This window comes from Pseudorasbora parva, chromosome 1 (assembly GCF_024679245.1).
Source record: "Pseudorasbora parva isolate DD20220531a chromosome 1, ASM2467924v1, whole genome shotgun sequence".
Taxonomy (NCBI): domain Eukaryota; kingdom Metazoa; phylum Chordata; class Actinopteri; order Cypriniformes; family Gobionidae; genus Pseudorasbora; species Pseudorasbora parva.
In genome coordinates this window covers 53,081,840-53,097,647 of record NC_090172.1, presented here as the reverse complement: position 1 = coordinate 53,097,647, position 15,808 = coordinate 53,081,840, and the positions used below count along the sequence as shown (strand labels likewise).

The following is a 15,808-nucleotide window of genomic DNA, read 5'->3' as shown; positions in this document are numbered from 1 at the left end:
AGAATCTCACCACTATATTCCTATATTGCATTTTAAATCCAGAACATCCGGCACCCGAACATAATGAGTCACAAAATAGACATTAAGATCAGAGTTAATCCTAAAAAAAAAAGGTAAATTTAAGCTTATTGCATTGAGATACAGTATCTAGCACAGTGTCCTTAACCTATTATATTTGCCCAAATGTGAAGAATGTGGTTTTTCAGTGTATATAAACATAGACAATTTCTTACTGTGCACAGTATGCATACGGCATTCTTAGTGGAAATTGTATGCAGTGCTCAGTAGACTGACCTCGCTGATCTTCTGTCATTATCACACAACCTCATCCCTTCCTGCAGGTTTGACGATATGTCTCTGAGAGGAATGCGGTATCTGTCTCAATCCACAGACTCCCTTCACAAACCCAATAAGGTCACAGCGTCCAATGAGTCTCTAGATGAAGGTGAGCAGACATATTTCTTCCCGTATTATACCAGATGCAATTTCCTGCCCTTTCAAATGCTTCAAAGAGAGTCCAACCTAAAATCTTTCAGGGAAGAATGACATTGTCCAGCATGTTCCCTCTTCAGCATGAAAAGCATTAGTTCTTATCATTTTAAAAACAAGTAATAAATTGTCATAGCTGTGGCTTTATGGTTTCTGCATGCATGTGGCGCTCATCTGGGAGAGTTTTGAATCTGCATGGGCAGTATTTTGTTCTTGGCCTTTTTCTACCCTTTCTACTCAATCATTTCCTTCATTCTTCACTTTCAGCAATGTATGAATAAATGTTTTGTTGGTTGCTAAAGGAACTGAGATGGTTGACAGCCGTCTAATGGGGGAGTTTGAAGCAGACGTGAAAGAACTGGAGGCCGACTCCTGGAGCATTACTGTAGATAAGAAATATCTGAAGCAACTCAAGAAGGACATCATTAAGAGGCAGGACGTCATCTATGGTAAGACTGTGGTAGAATTTAATACATCTTTAATTTTCTCTATGGTCAAAAGCATTTGCAGTTCTGAGTTTATATTTTCAAACAACTGACTAAATGAGTGCAACATTTTTCCATCAAGAGGTGCATACATTTTTAATGATCTTGTATTGACAATGCAAGAGTCAAGAACTCTGTCAAGTCTCCTCCAACACATCCCAAAGACGTTCAATGAATTTAAGTCTGGAAAATGATTCTCCATGCTCCCTCCCAACCATTCTTTCACAGTTTAATCTAGATTCACCAGGCATGCTGTAATATGGCCATGATGTGTCGTCCTACATGACTGTTTAAGAAATGAAAAGCTAAATACTCCATCAATTAGGGTTAGAACAAACCCCTTTTTTTTTTTTGTCCGGACAACGCATAAAACATCAAAAATCACAGTGTTGACCTTCACTTGAAGCAGTTACTCTTGGTTCCTTGGGTCAACAATAGGTAAAATGTAACATAGAACTGGGGTATATAACATATAACATCTAAATTAGTTTAAGTGAATAGTTTATAAGTAATTGGCAACTTTAACATGGGAATCTCATGCTGTTCAAAGAGTCTTCATCTCTATGCACTGGCCCAAAATCAATAAGAATGGTAACTGCTGCTTTTCCAGATGTCTGGATCTAAACATCATCTTTCTTTATCAATCCAGAGCTGATCCAGACGGAGATGCATCACCTGCGGACGTTACGGATCATGTCTAATGTGTACAGTAAAGGCCTGCTGACAGACCTCCAACTGGAGGTCCATATGGTGGAGAAGATGTTCCCCATGCTGGAGGAGCTCCTGGAACTCCACTCGTTCTTTTTCAGTGCACTGCTGGAGAGGAAGAAGGAAGCCAGTCTGGATGGGAATGGCTTTATAATCAACAGAATAGGAGATGTGCTGGTCAACCAGGTGAGGGTTTTTGATTTTACTTGGTTAAAGTATTTCTTACTTGGTTAAGTATTTTTTAGGGGCAATTTACTAAACACCATTTTCAACTAAAACCGGAACACTTTTCATGCATTTTGGCCATTCATTTACAATACAATTGCGTTTTTTGGGGTCCTGGAAACGTAAACTTTTAAAGTCCTACACGTTTTTGAAAATCATACCATTATCACCTACTGTGTACTACAATACTACAAAAAACGTAACACGTTTACATGTGTAGAAGAAATGAGTTTGTGCACAGGCGTGTCATTTTTCTTTACAAAGTGACGTCGCCAACTACTGGCCTGGTAATACAGCGTTCTTAGTCGTTTTCACGGATTCGAGTGAACAGGGATTTTTTGACAATGTACCCAAAACATGTAAAAAAAAGAAAAACCATTGTTGTCATGTATACCCTCAAACTGCGGTTTGTGAAGTGATAAACTACAAAAAATCAAATCACATAAATGCTGTGATGATAATATAAAATGAGTTCATAAGAAGTTCAAAATTTGAACAAAATAAAACACCTAGTAAAAAGATGAAGTATTGAGTTCACTCAAGTATTGTTTGTGCATGTTTTAACATGAATTATCAGCAGGTTCATTGTTCATATTCTAGCTCCTGTAGTAATTTATCTCGTGATGCGCTTCAGTTCTCAGACTCTAATGCAGAAAGCATGAAGAAAATCTATGGCAAATTTTGCAGTCGACACACTGAAGCCGTGAACGTCTACAAGGAGCTGCATGCCAGAGACAAACGCTTTCAGGCATTCATCAGGGTAAATTCTTTAATTCTTTATTTTGGTCATTCTTCCTAATAAATGCACAAAGAGATTTGCATGAAAACCTTGATGTGTTTTTGTTTCCAGAAAAAAATGAGCAGCAGTATTGTCCGGCGGATGGGCATCCCAGAGTGCATTTTGCTGGTGACACAGCGAATAACAAAATACCCTGTGCTTTTACAGAGAATCCTGCAGCACACTAAAGGTGACCACCTTTCCTTTGACCAGTTGCGGTCATGAGCTATGATTTTTTTTAAAATATCTTTCTTTAATCAGTCAGATAATTCTTAGCAATAGTGTTTGGACTAAATGGATATTCCAGCATAAAATACATATTTTGTGGGAGCACTAATTCACCCAATAAATGGACAAATAATTTACACTACCATTCAAAAGTAAAAGTTTTTACTTTTTAAAGAAAAGGGTTCATTAAATTTATCAAAAGTGACAGTATTTTAAACACATGCAATCCCCCACCCCACCAATAATCCTCCAATATTTCCACAAAAATATCAAGCAACACAACTTTTATTAAAGTTATTGAAAGTATTATTGCTAATTATAAGAAATGTTCACTGAGCAGCAAATCATTATATTAGAATGATTTCTGAAGGATCATGTGACACTGAAGACTGGAGTAATGATGCTGAAAATTCAGATTTGCATCACAGTATATTTAAATAAAAAAAGCAGATCAAGCCTCAGATCTCCAAACCGACCCATCATTGTATAAATAGCAGGCCAATATTTCTCTCTCGGTAAACACGCTTGTCTTACGGATGGGCCCTCTGCCGCACACATGAGCCACAACGTGTAAACATTCCACATTTACCGCAAATAACTTCCAACTGTTGCACAGTGAGCCTGAAAGGCTTTTTGGTCACGTTCCCAACAAAGAGATTTTAAAATGAATTAGAGCATCAAGTATAACACATATCCTTTCAGGGGCAATTTGAGAAGGAGCTTATAGCTCTCAAGAGGGTTTTATCCTGCCAGTCTAATACGATAATGAAACTAAATGCTTGCTCATTGTTTATAGGAATTTATTACAATTCAATATCATATAAATTGTGTGTATGTGTGTGTTTGTGCAGAGAACGAGGAGGATTTTGAGGACTTGACGCAGGCGCTTAAGCAGGTGAAAGACATAATTGCTTCAGTGGACAGTAAAGTAAATGAACATGAGAAGAAGAAAAAGTTAAAAGAGATCTACGGCCGTACGGACAGCAAGTCCATCACGCGCATGAAGAGCGGCCAGATGTTTGCCCGAGAGGACCTGCTTCGCTGTGGGAAGCTTCTCCATGATGGTCCTCTGCAGCTGAAAAACGCTGCTGGACGACTAAAGGGTAAAACTCTTTAATGTTGTTACGGTAAATCTCGTTGTAGGCCTCATTTCTTCAGCAGTGGGTGAAAAGGAATACTTTTATATATTGGGCATTCTTCCATTTTGAATTTGTGCTGAAATCTGATTGGCTTTATTAGCATCCAAATGTTTTTTGTGTGTGTTTGTGAGTTGGTTTTTAGTTATATGTTAATTGATGACAGATATTTTGAAAAAAGATTATATTGAATTAAGGTGCATTCATGCCATGTCGTAATTTACAAGATCTGAAATTGTTAAAAGCATCCTCGTAGAGCTCATAATTACCCCTTGTAAGCTGGGAATTTTCTCCTACTTGTACCACATGACCGCTGTACCCATCTGATGGCTGCAGATTGATTTAGGTGTTGATGGCGTTGACATAGAAATGCATAATTCCTAGTCCGACAAGTAGATTGTCACATGTTGTCATCTCAAAATTATGCTCATTACTATATGGCGTGAACACAACATTATAAAAATAATAATTATTATTTTCAACAATGTAAATCATTGAATTGAATTTCAATTTATTATTTTCTAATTAAAAGGTACACACAAAATAGTATTACATTATTTTGGTTATAAATATAAAAATGTAATATTTATTTTTTATTGAATGTTTACTGTAATAGCAGCATTATCGTTGTTCTTCCCCCCTTAGATGTCCACGCACTTCTTTTTTCTGATGTCTTTGTGTTCCTCCAAGAAAAAGATCAGAAATACGTTTTTGCATCTCTGGTGAGTGATTGGATTTTGCGTCCTTCTCATTTTTAACATTAGTTAAACATTTAACATTAGGTTTAGGATGTAATATTGACAGCTAGCGTTTAAAATGGATACTGCATATAATGGAGAGGGTTGTTTCTCACGCAGCCCGCCAGTTTTTGAAAACGCAAAAGGAACGAGCGCAAGTGACAATGGCAGGCGTCGAGCATTTACACTGCAAGTTGATTTATCCGCGTTTAATATGTCTCTAGACTGGATGCTAAGGCTTTTCAAGTTAGATGGCATCAATGGCTGCAATACACTGTATTGAATTAATACTATTGTGTAAGTTGGCAGTGGGCGGGATCAAACAGACTAAAACAAAAACAGACATTCTGACACGGAACACACATGTCAAAGTCATAAATAACTGGCTGTAGTATTGTTTTTCAGAGAAACATGTATGTGAACTTAGCATGTTTCCTTAATGTGTATCTGCAAACATATGGCATCTTGATGTGTTAGTACAGAAAAAAATATATATATATTATAATATTTACATACAGCACCTTCAATTAATTTAATAAAATAAACTACAGTATGACCTATAAATTAGCATTTTTTTTTACAGCATTTATTAATCTTTGTTAATGTTAGTTAATAGAAATACAGTGTATTCGTGTTTATAATGGGCTTCTATTAAGGTTCTGCATAGCTTTCTTCGTTCATGGTGTCTTTACAAACCCTTTGCTTTGAAAACTTGGACATTTCTCACAGTCAGAACAAAAGTATCATCCTCTGTTATTTTGGATTAATTTCATCACTGACTTCCTAAATAGACCTATGCTTTGCATTTGGCGAAGAACATGTTTAATTTCATCTAATTTCTGAAGACAGTTTGTTTGTAAATATGACCTTGAGACTGGGGGAAATTGATAATGGGAATATAACGGGATAAGCTGGCCTCATCATCAAGCCACAAGAGATCCATAAGACAAATGGTGCATTAAGTTTAATACTTAGGTTTAGAGATTGGTTCAGATTAGCAAACACACGGTGTAGTTTTTGTTTCCAGTGAAAATGTGTAAATGTGTTGATGTTCAGTTCAATTAGCTGGTTACTATTTTTTTTGCCCTGTTTTTCTCTCCTCCTCTTTCCCACTTTCCATCTCTCTGATCTCTCTTTCTCTCCCTGCATGTTCGTTCCCGTCACTCCGCCCTCCTCATTCTGTCTCATGCTTCCTTTTCTCATCAACAGGACCAGCGAGCCACCGTTATCTCACTGCAGAAGCTGATCGTGCGTGAGGTGGCCCACGAGGAACGCGGCCTCTTCCTCATCACGGCCGGCATCGCAAATCCCGAAATGGTGGAGGTTCACGCCAGCTCCCGAGAGGAACGCAACACCTGGATGCAGCTCATTCAGAAGGCCATGCAATCAATGTGAGTACCAGATATTCTGATCCATGCCTCTCCATTGATACAAGAAATAATATTTTTGCCTAGAAAAGAAAATGTATCACATAAAAATTGTTTAATAAAATTTTTTTAGTGGTGGATGGTTGTTGTTTTTTGGAGAAAACCTATATTCAGAAAGGTAATGAAAGAGTATTTGACGGCCTCTTGTGGGTTCACAGAGAAAAGGACGATGATGAGGGGATCCCGAGTGAAACGGAGGAAGACAAGAAGCTTCTCGAAACCAAAACTAAAGAAATGAGAGGTGAGAAGCTTTCTCTGTTAGCTTACAATATATTTGTATTTTTTCTCCCCTAAACAATAGTAGTGTATATATATATATATATATATATATATATATATATATATATATATATATATATATATATATATATATATATATATATATATATATATATATATATATATATATATATATATATATATATATATATACAATTAGAAAAAAAAAAAAAAAAAAAATATATATATATATATATATATATATATTTTTTTTTTTTTTTTTTTTAGAATATTCTATCACACACGTGCACACACACACATACACACTATTATTAAATATAATCTGTTAGCTTACAATATATTTGTATTTTTATATTTATATATATATATATATATATATATATATATATATATATATATATATATATAAAATAAACATTTATTTATGAAAAAATAAATAAATAAATGGATTACTTAAAATTATATATTTAATAATTTAAATGATAGAAATGTATATATATCTTAAAAGTGGGACTACTAATCACAAACCATATCTTTTGAAAACTTATTTAATGTATTGATATTGATATCTAATTTATGATAGGACACTCAATAGTGTATAAATAATTAACCATCATTTGCTTATGAATCACTTTTTTGCTTTATGTTTGCTGTTGTCAGTGTCAGTGAGGAACATAAACGATAGTTATGATCAATTTTATCACCTTTGTCTTATTTCATTTTTCTCATTACATTACAATTTTATGATTTCTTTTGAGGTGGCGCTGATATACCGTAGCAGTTCAAAAACACAAATAATGTTGCAGGAAAGGGTTTTAGTTTTTATTAAAAAAATCCACATCCCTAATTATTATAAATTTGCACATAAAACCACCTCCTCTCTCTTTTTAGACATGCTCCAGAGGAAAGATGAACAGATCGTTTCACTCCTGCTGGAGAAGATGAAGCTTTTCCGTGAAATGTGCGGTTCATCCGACGACATGGCTTCGCCAGTCAAAATGCTCTTCAGGGCCAACAGTGAGGACGTAACCAAGGGTGAACCCATCATGATAGACGCTCTCAGAGAGGGTAAGAAACGCCACCAGCGTCTTCAGCTGTCCTCCACCTGTCGTCTTCAAACTGATGTGTTATTTATGAGTTATTTGCGTTTGGTGGCAGCTGTGGCAGCATCTCATTTCCAGCTCTAATGTTCTTCCAGGACTAGTAACTCACTTAATGTAATGCGGTTAGTGACGTGCATGTGTGTGTTTATGTGGCAGTGGAGATGTTGCAGGCGCTGGTGAACAGCACTCTGGGAGGGGCGGTCGGGCAGCAGGTGGCCTGCGCTCAGGGGAACGTGGGACCTGTGTGTCTGCCACGAAGAGCCGAGACCTTCGGAGGCTTTGACAGCCACCAGATGAACATCTGCAAATGTAAGACATTTAATGTACTTAACGGGAAATTAATACTTGTTTGTGTAACTACATGCAAACCAACTTCATGTGCCTATTTTACTACAAGATTACATTTTTCATTGTTTCATAATTTTTTAAAAAAAAAGCAGTTAGTCAATGCCTTAACTAACATAAATTAACAATGAGCAATATATTTTTACAGCATTTATTAAAGGGGGCCTATTATGCCTTTTTGGGTCAACTAGAATAGGTTTTCATGTTTGAGATCATTTTTTTAACATTTTTAATTTTTTACATTGTTGCAGCACCTCTCTTCCCAGTCTGTCAGTAACGCTCTTTAGTTCTAGGCTGCGTTCCACTCCACTTTTAGATACGCACTTGCAAACTTCCCAAAGCACTTCCCCTCAGAGAATTCTTTGCCGCCATTTTGAAGTGCGTTCCACCTTATAAAGTGGATGAAGGAAGTTTTTATGGACAGACCCTCGCTCCCTTGATTTTGAGAGTCTATTTCATATGTACACTTCAGGTAGCTATAATGTTTATATCGTGTTCAATTTACTCCACCCCAAACACCTGCTAAATGTGCTCTGATTGGTTGGCTGGACCAGTGTATTGTGATTGGTCAACCATTTCGAGTGTGTTTCAGAAATATCACGCCCCTTACCATAACAGCGAGTTTCAGCTCGCTACTAACTCAAATCAACCTGGCCTAGCTCCTTTTTGTGTATGATTTAGGCAGGAATTATTTTGACACATACATTCCCGGATTAAAACTCAAGACTAGTAACTGTGTTCAGTAACTGTGCAGATATCTTAAAATAAATGTTGAGATTAATATGATTTAGTTGTTATTGTTAGTTATTTGTTCATAATTTTAACAAATCTTAGTGTAATGTGTCTCCAAGAAAACTTTATAAATCTTTTTTATATAAAGCATGATTGATTGCTGATTGGATCCTGCTCACAGTCATTGTGTTTGTGTGGCTGTAGACGGTGACAAAGAGGAAGCTGAAGATCTTCGGAGGACAGAATCCGACAGTGTACTAAAGACGGTAGGAAGACTGTGCTCCAGCCAATGAGAAATTAGCTTTGGTCCACGATAACACTATTTTACCCAGCCAGAATTAATGTTTATGAATCTGAATGTATAAATATAATAATATTTGATTATAATATAATCAAATGTACGGAACGTAAATTCAATATAATTCAATACAATACAATGGTTGACCATTGTATTGTTGTAAATTGGATTATTTATCATTTTAAAATAATGTAAATTACATATGGCGTCTGAAAGCATAATCTGGATATATTAATGGGTTATATCTGGATAGTTTGGTGTTAGTACCATTTTTTTAATTGAAATTATATATATATATATATATATATATATATATATATATATATATATATATATATATATATATATATATATATATATATATATATATATATATATATATATATATATGCATGCATGCAAGTCTCAAAATTTAACTTGAGTCTGGAAAGCGTATTAAGTTTAAAACAGGAAATTGTGTATATACAAACATCTGATAAACATCTTAAAATTAGTGGATCCTCATCTTCACATACATATTTAATTTTATTACTTTAACATTACTTTAAAAGCCCTAAAACAGTCATTTATAATGAGTTATGCATTCTATCTATATTAAACTTATTATATAAATACTGCCCCCTAGTGTCATTTAGTCTTTACTACACACATACACACTGTGATTATATCCTGTCAGGTTTTGTAGCTAATGGCAGTCATTAGTGCAGCGGGAGCTCAGTGGAGGGTGGAAAAATGAATAAGTGTCCATTAGGAGCGGCCAGCATCGGCTGACTCTTTAATGTGCGTAATGAGCAGCGGTGTGCTGGGCTCAGGCCTGCCCTCTGGTAGGTGCTGGGCTGATTAAACACTCTCAGCCGGGCTCAGTAAAGCTGCAGTCTCTGCTTGTCTGCTCCACAGGGAGGAAATGCCAACCTGCTGCTCCTGCTGAAGAGAAACAGCGAGGTAAGACAGAAGAGCATGCTTCTTTTAGAGTTCAGGGTGTTATCCTTTAGCGCTGCTTGGGGGATGCGTGTGTTGTTTTTAGCTGGCTGAACTGGCAAAGAATCAGTGGACTTGGATAACAAGTAGAGATGATAACAGTTTCCGATGACATTCTTGACTTACTTTTAGATTTAAATGGTTGTATGGATTTTTTTTCTTGCCGTTGTGAGACTTCGCAAATGACAGGTTTTCCTGATGACTTGTTTCCTGACAGCAGGTCCTGACTAGTGTGACTCATCTTCATGAACTCTTGACCTCACTTCAGGTGTGTATTCCAAAAAGTTTTATATATATATATACACATACATATATATACATACACACACATATATATATATATATATATATACACATACATATACATACATGTGTGTGTATATATATATATATATATATATATATATATATATATATATATATATATTCTAAAAATATAAGTAAATAAATATATTACAGACACACACACACACATATATTAGTATTTATTGTTGTTATAAATATATACAGTTACTGTATATACATGCTACTCTACATGATTCTGTCCAAATTTAAATGTATATTTATACATTTTAATATGAATATATTTCTAAATTTGTATATTTTCCTCGTACTAGCCCTACAATGTGTTCATATATAATGTCTTGTTTTAATGGTTTCTACTTGAATTTTACAGGCCGTAGTGCTGCAGCAGGACACCTTTATCGAGGACCAGCGTCAGGCCCTGAGCGAGCGCACCCCGTCCCGTTCCTCCTCTCGTTCCTCCTCTCGCCCCCCCTCGCTGGTGGAGCAGGAGAAACAGCGCAGCTTGGAGCGGCACCGTCAGGAAGCCGCCGCTCTACAGCGGCAGCAGGCCGCCCACGCCGAAGAGAAGCGACGCAAGGAAAGGGAGTGGGATGTGAAGGAACGGGAACTGACGGACCGGGAGGTGCTGGTGCATGTGAGGGAGGAGGAGATGCGAAGGAGGAACAAGGAGTTAGAAGAGGCGCAGCAGGAGCTGCTGGGAAGGAAGGAAGATTATCAGAGGGATCTAGAGAGACTGAGGGATGCGCAGAGGAGGCTGGAGAGGGAGAGGGAGCAGATGCAGAGGGAGCTGGAGAGAGTGGAGCACCTCCGGGAGGTGGAGGTGAGGCTTGAACTGCACATTCAAGCAGTGTTTTGGCCTTCATTTCATCAGTGCATCACTCATCAATCATTATTTATTTTTCTCTGAATAAATATCTGAAGGCCTTTATATTTTTACTGCAGTATTTTATCTTCTTTTTTTCTGGTGTTGAGAGCAACCAAATTAGTTTTGAGGAACTGTTTGTGACAGTCATTTAAGAAATTCCAAAAATACAATTACCATGTGCATGACTAAATAAAATTAGATGAATTAAGAAAGGTCTAATTTTAAACTTGATTTAACAATGAACCATTCTCATGTTAACAAACTTCTGAATATTGTCATGACTCGGCATCATTGTCTTGTTTACTCTGCATTTTTTTATATTTGTGAGATTAAAAACATGCATCCTAGAAAATATATATACATACACACATACAACATATTCTGCTTCTCTAATATGTAGTCTTTTTCATAGTAATCATATTAGAACATTATTATATATATATATATATATATAGGTCAAATTTTCTTATCAGGCTGATAACACTAATTAAAATGAACATAAAAAATTAACATATATTGGCCGATATACCGTGCATTCCTAATTAATATTGGTGCAATATTATACAGATGTAAAATAACTATGATATAGATTTAAACTGTCACTGTCACACAACTGATCAGTTTAGTCCTTTTTTGCTGGAAGAAAGTTATAATTTATTTTAGAAAAAGCTTACTGACCCCAAGTATAGATAAAATAAACATGTATTTATAGGCCATTTATGGCTGTAACATAAAAATATTGTATCTTCCAATTTTTTTTATAATAGTGAGTCTGTTCTTCAAATAATAATCTTTTCCAGACAAGCTTTAAGGAAATCTGCGTTCTAACCGACGTAAAGCCAGTCGATTAGTTTGGAGCTTGCTGTTTTGAGTGCTTCCCTTATAGACAGTCTATCAAACAGCATGCATGCTTTGATACTGTGATGCTTGTGATTGAGCTTGTCATTTGCTGCTCCCATTCTGATTTGAGTTTTCACTCATAACATATCCTTTATTCCACAGGCTCGGCTTCAGCGCACCCCTTCCAGCACATCGGAGGACTCTGTAAAGCTCCAGAGCAGCAGCTCCATAGAGCGAGAGATCTGGGAGGGCGAGTTATCGTCCAGCCCCAGGAAGAACTCTTTGTCCAGGATAGACTCCAAACAGAAGGGCCGCAGCCTCTTCTCCCTGGGTGGCAAAACTCAGAGCATAGAGGGTCAAAACCAGATGCCCACGAGACTGCTTCAGCTGGCTTCATCTAAGGACAAAAAGGACAAAAAGAAGAAGAAGAGCAAAAGCCAGTCTCCTCAGGATGCAGGTGAACACAGTGAACTCGCACGCACTAATTCAATAGAGATAATGATAAAGAATTAATTCAGTTAGCCTGCAAATCACAAGCTCCATATCCGTTCTGACTGGAATTGGTAACAAGTTCTCTGACGCAGAACGTCACACATTTCCATTTAAATTGCAAAATGATTTGTCTGGAGGAAGGGGGTTTGCAATAGAAGGTCTTTGCACATACTGAACAAGTGAATGTATCAATCTCAGATGTTTGTTACACTGTCTGTATTTATTGTGGTTCTCAAATCCTGCTGGTTTTTGTCTACAGCATCACATCTGTTGCCTCTGGCGGAGCCTCCTATGGACGGAGAGATCTTCTTCTGCTGATTTACCCATCATCCCTTTTGTCCACATCATTCCCTCTCATGGACTTTCTATCAAATCATGATGTCCCCTCTTCACAGTTTATGCAGTTTATGGTTCATATTACATGTTTAAATGTTACAAATCACACAGAACATGTCCAGGTCATATTATACCTCAAAATAAATGTTTTGTATAAAGGATTAGTTCACTTTAAAATAAAAATAACCCCAGGATTTACTCACCCTCAACTCACCCTAGGTGCATATGACTTCCTTCTTTGTGACGAATACAATCAACAAGTTATAATAATAAATATCCTGAGCCTTCTAAGCTTTATAATGGCAGTGAACGGACCCAAAAAAGTGCATCCATCCATTATAAAAGTAATCCATACAGCTCCGGGGGTTAATAAAGGCCTTCTCAAGTGAAGTGATGCGTTTTTGTTAGAAAAATATCCATATTTAACACATTATGAAGTAAAATATCTTGTTTCCAGCGAACCTCCTTTTTATATCCAACTTAAGGAAAAAACGTAACTAACGATGACATCAGACGTGGCGCAAGTTTTTGAACTGCGGGGGTGTTACATTCTGCGTTAGTTGAAAAAAGGTGGTTTGCCGGAAGCTAGATATTTTACTTTATAAAGGTAAAAAAATGTATATTTTTCTTACAAAACCCAATCGTTTCGCTTCAGAAGGCCTTTTATTAACCCCACTCCCTGGAGTGCATGAGTACATTTGTGAAGAATGGATGCCCCCTTTTTTGGGCTTCAAATTCGTGAGCCCAATTCACTGCCATAATAAAGCTTGAAAGCATCAGAATATTTATTAATGTAACTCTGATTGTGTTCTTCAGAAAGAAGAAAGTCATATATACCTAGAATGGCTTGAGGGTGAGTAAATCATGGCGTAATTTAATTCTTTAAGCAAAATGAAGCCTCAAGTTTGTTTTTATATTTATTATTATTTTGTTTTTATGTTATTTTATTAGGAATAATTCCATTATTTTAATAACAATTTAGCACATTTACCTCCAAATTTGTATTACTGTAATGTGTCCGATTTAGACACACTCACACGTATATATAAAATAAGTAAGTAATATTATTTTATTTTGGGGATAAATGTGACGTGGACATGTTTTCTATAAAATTGACCCAAAGAGCAAATTCCTACAGTCTTAGATTTGCTCTTAGTTTCAAATGTTTGTTTTTCAGATCTATCCCATCTTTCCATACATTGATAAAATGCACAGATAGTCTGAATTTCAGCGTCTCAGTTGTCAGCACTCATTTACAAATCAATTGTTCCACCAAAAGTTTTAGAAAATGCTAAATAAATGCGAACAATTGTAGCTTCCCTTTATTTGCCAACTTTTTAGGAAGAGAAATCATTTCGGCTCATTGCACACTAGAATGACTATTTAAAATTTAATCACAGTTTTAACATTTAAACGGATTAGGGGAAGAGAGGTGGTTTTCCATTTTCCCCATGTCTTCTATTTTCGTTTCTCGAAGGAGTCCCTTCTTTGAAATGCCACCGAGCACTTTAACACCATTCACTTGTTTCTCCGAAGATGACAATCAATTTTTCATTAGCATTCCAAAGACAATGCCCTAAGGACAGTTTTTTTTGGGAGGGGTGTGGGAGGTGGGCCGGCCGTTGTATAACATACCAAGGCATTTCGTGCTAGTTTGAGATTGTCTTATCCTTCTGCATTTAATACTTATGACTTTAGCAGGAACATTGAGCTGTAAATACTGTATGAATTGTAGACTGCTGGAGGATATTTAAAGCTACCTGCTGGACAGGTAACAGAGATAAACATCCACACAGGATAATGTACCTAGCCTATACATTCACCCTTATGGACCGAATGCAACGCATCATATCTAAATGTCAATAATAATAGGTTTAACACCCCATTTTTGCACTCAGTGTCCACTTATTTCATCATACATGACTATTCACCAATCACGCATACAGGCTTTTGGGCCGCTAGAAGGTTTGATGGCCTGATTGAGTTAAGAGTTATTTAATGGTCTAAGAACATTTGTTATTTTTAATCATTTTGAACATTTGTTATTAATTAATCAAAATGTTTTTTTTGTTGTTGTTTTTTTTTAAAGCAGTACATGCTCTTAAGGTCCCATTTGTGCAGGTTTGCATTGCAGTTTTCACCTGCATTGACTTAACTCCACCATGAGGGGGCAGAAGAGATGCATTTTATAATTGAAAGCTCCTTTATGGATTTACATAACTCGATGTCAGAGGAGACACAGTGACGCAATGCAGGAATTATTTCGTCATATGCTCAAAGGGAATTATTAATTTGTAATTTAAGGAAAATGGTGCCTATGGCCTTACAGAACTGTCAGTGACATTTTTGCCCTCAGGAACAAAGCGACAGGGAAAACTCAATTCAGGCAGTATATTGTTGACATTTTTCATAAACGTAACGCATAAATGTAAATTGAAGTTGCTTAGCCTTATGGTGTGCACTAAAATATAACCCAGCATTTTCTCAGGAGTATAGTTTTATTGTTTGCATCTTTATATTGACAGTAAGGTTTCATTTGTACATTTAAGGTACATCTGCTTTCTTGCTAAATTAAAAAAAGAAATAACTAATATCATGTAAATATTTTGTGTAACATGTTTAAATGTAAAATTCTGAAGAAGTTTAATGTGTGATGAATTTTGTAAGATGTGTTTGAGACGTAATGCTTTATTTATCATTGATCTGGTCTCAAAACAATAGACAATGTTTTCCTCACATTAAAAGTTATTGCAAATTTTCTGGAATATACTCTTTTTTTTCTCGTTTTTTAATCTGTTCATTGAACTGGAGGTTGTTGTATGTTTCATTCAAATTTACAAGTGGCTGGACAACAGATCAAGGTTACCTTTCCTTTTAAAAAGATTAAAACATTTAAGAAATTGCCACTGCATAAAGACTTGCATACAAACAGAACCTTTGATCTGTCTTTTTCATGCTGTTTGCTTAGAAAATTAAATAAATAAAAAAAACCTGGATTAATCAAATTCCAATGACACCACTACCTTGTTATTGTTGGCCAGAAATTAGAAATGATAAAGA

General features: G+C 36.0%; 1 protein-coding gene across 5 annotated transcripts in view; it reads left to right on the top strand.

Annotated features, from left to right (window-relative positions):
- LOC137076665 (A-kinase anchor protein 13) overlaps positions 1-15,513 on the top strand; it is a 60,417-nt gene extending 44,904 nt beyond the window's left edge. For 4 of the 5 annotated variants that reach the window (XM_067445184.1, XM_067445183.1, XM_067445181.1 and 1 more), the window contains 17 exons: positions 342-445; positions 792-938; positions 1,624-1,868; positions 2,542-2,667; positions 2,758-2,875; positions 3,765-4,016; positions 4,695-4,771; positions 5,996-6,177; positions 6,372-6,454; positions 7,345-7,521; positions 7,713-7,865; positions 8,838-8,899; positions 9,829-9,873; positions 10,127-10,177; positions 10,586-11,035; positions 12,083-12,377; positions 12,672-15,513. In XM_067445184.1, the coding sequence (XP_067301285.1) occupies positions 342-445; positions 792-938; positions 1,624-1,868; positions 2,542-2,667; positions 2,758-2,875; positions 3,765-4,016; positions 4,695-4,771; positions 5,996-6,177; positions 6,372-6,454; positions 7,345-7,521; positions 7,713-7,865; positions 8,838-8,899; positions 9,829-9,873; positions 10,127-10,177; positions 10,586-11,035; positions 12,083-12,377; positions 12,672-12,730 (2,626 nt within the window). In that variant the 3' untranslated portion in view covers positions 12,731-15,513. The remainder of the gene's footprint in view (positions 1-341; positions 446-791; positions 939-1,623; positions 1,869-2,541; positions 2,668-2,757; positions 2,876-3,764; positions 4,017-4,694; positions 4,772-5,995; positions 6,178-6,371; positions 6,455-7,344; positions 7,522-7,712; positions 7,866-8,837; positions 8,900-9,828; positions 9,874-10,126; positions 10,178-10,585; positions 11,036-12,082; positions 12,378-12,671) is intronic. The other variant, XM_067445182.1, reaches the window with a different exon arrangement.
- Positions 15,514-15,808: the final 295 nt, after the last annotated feature.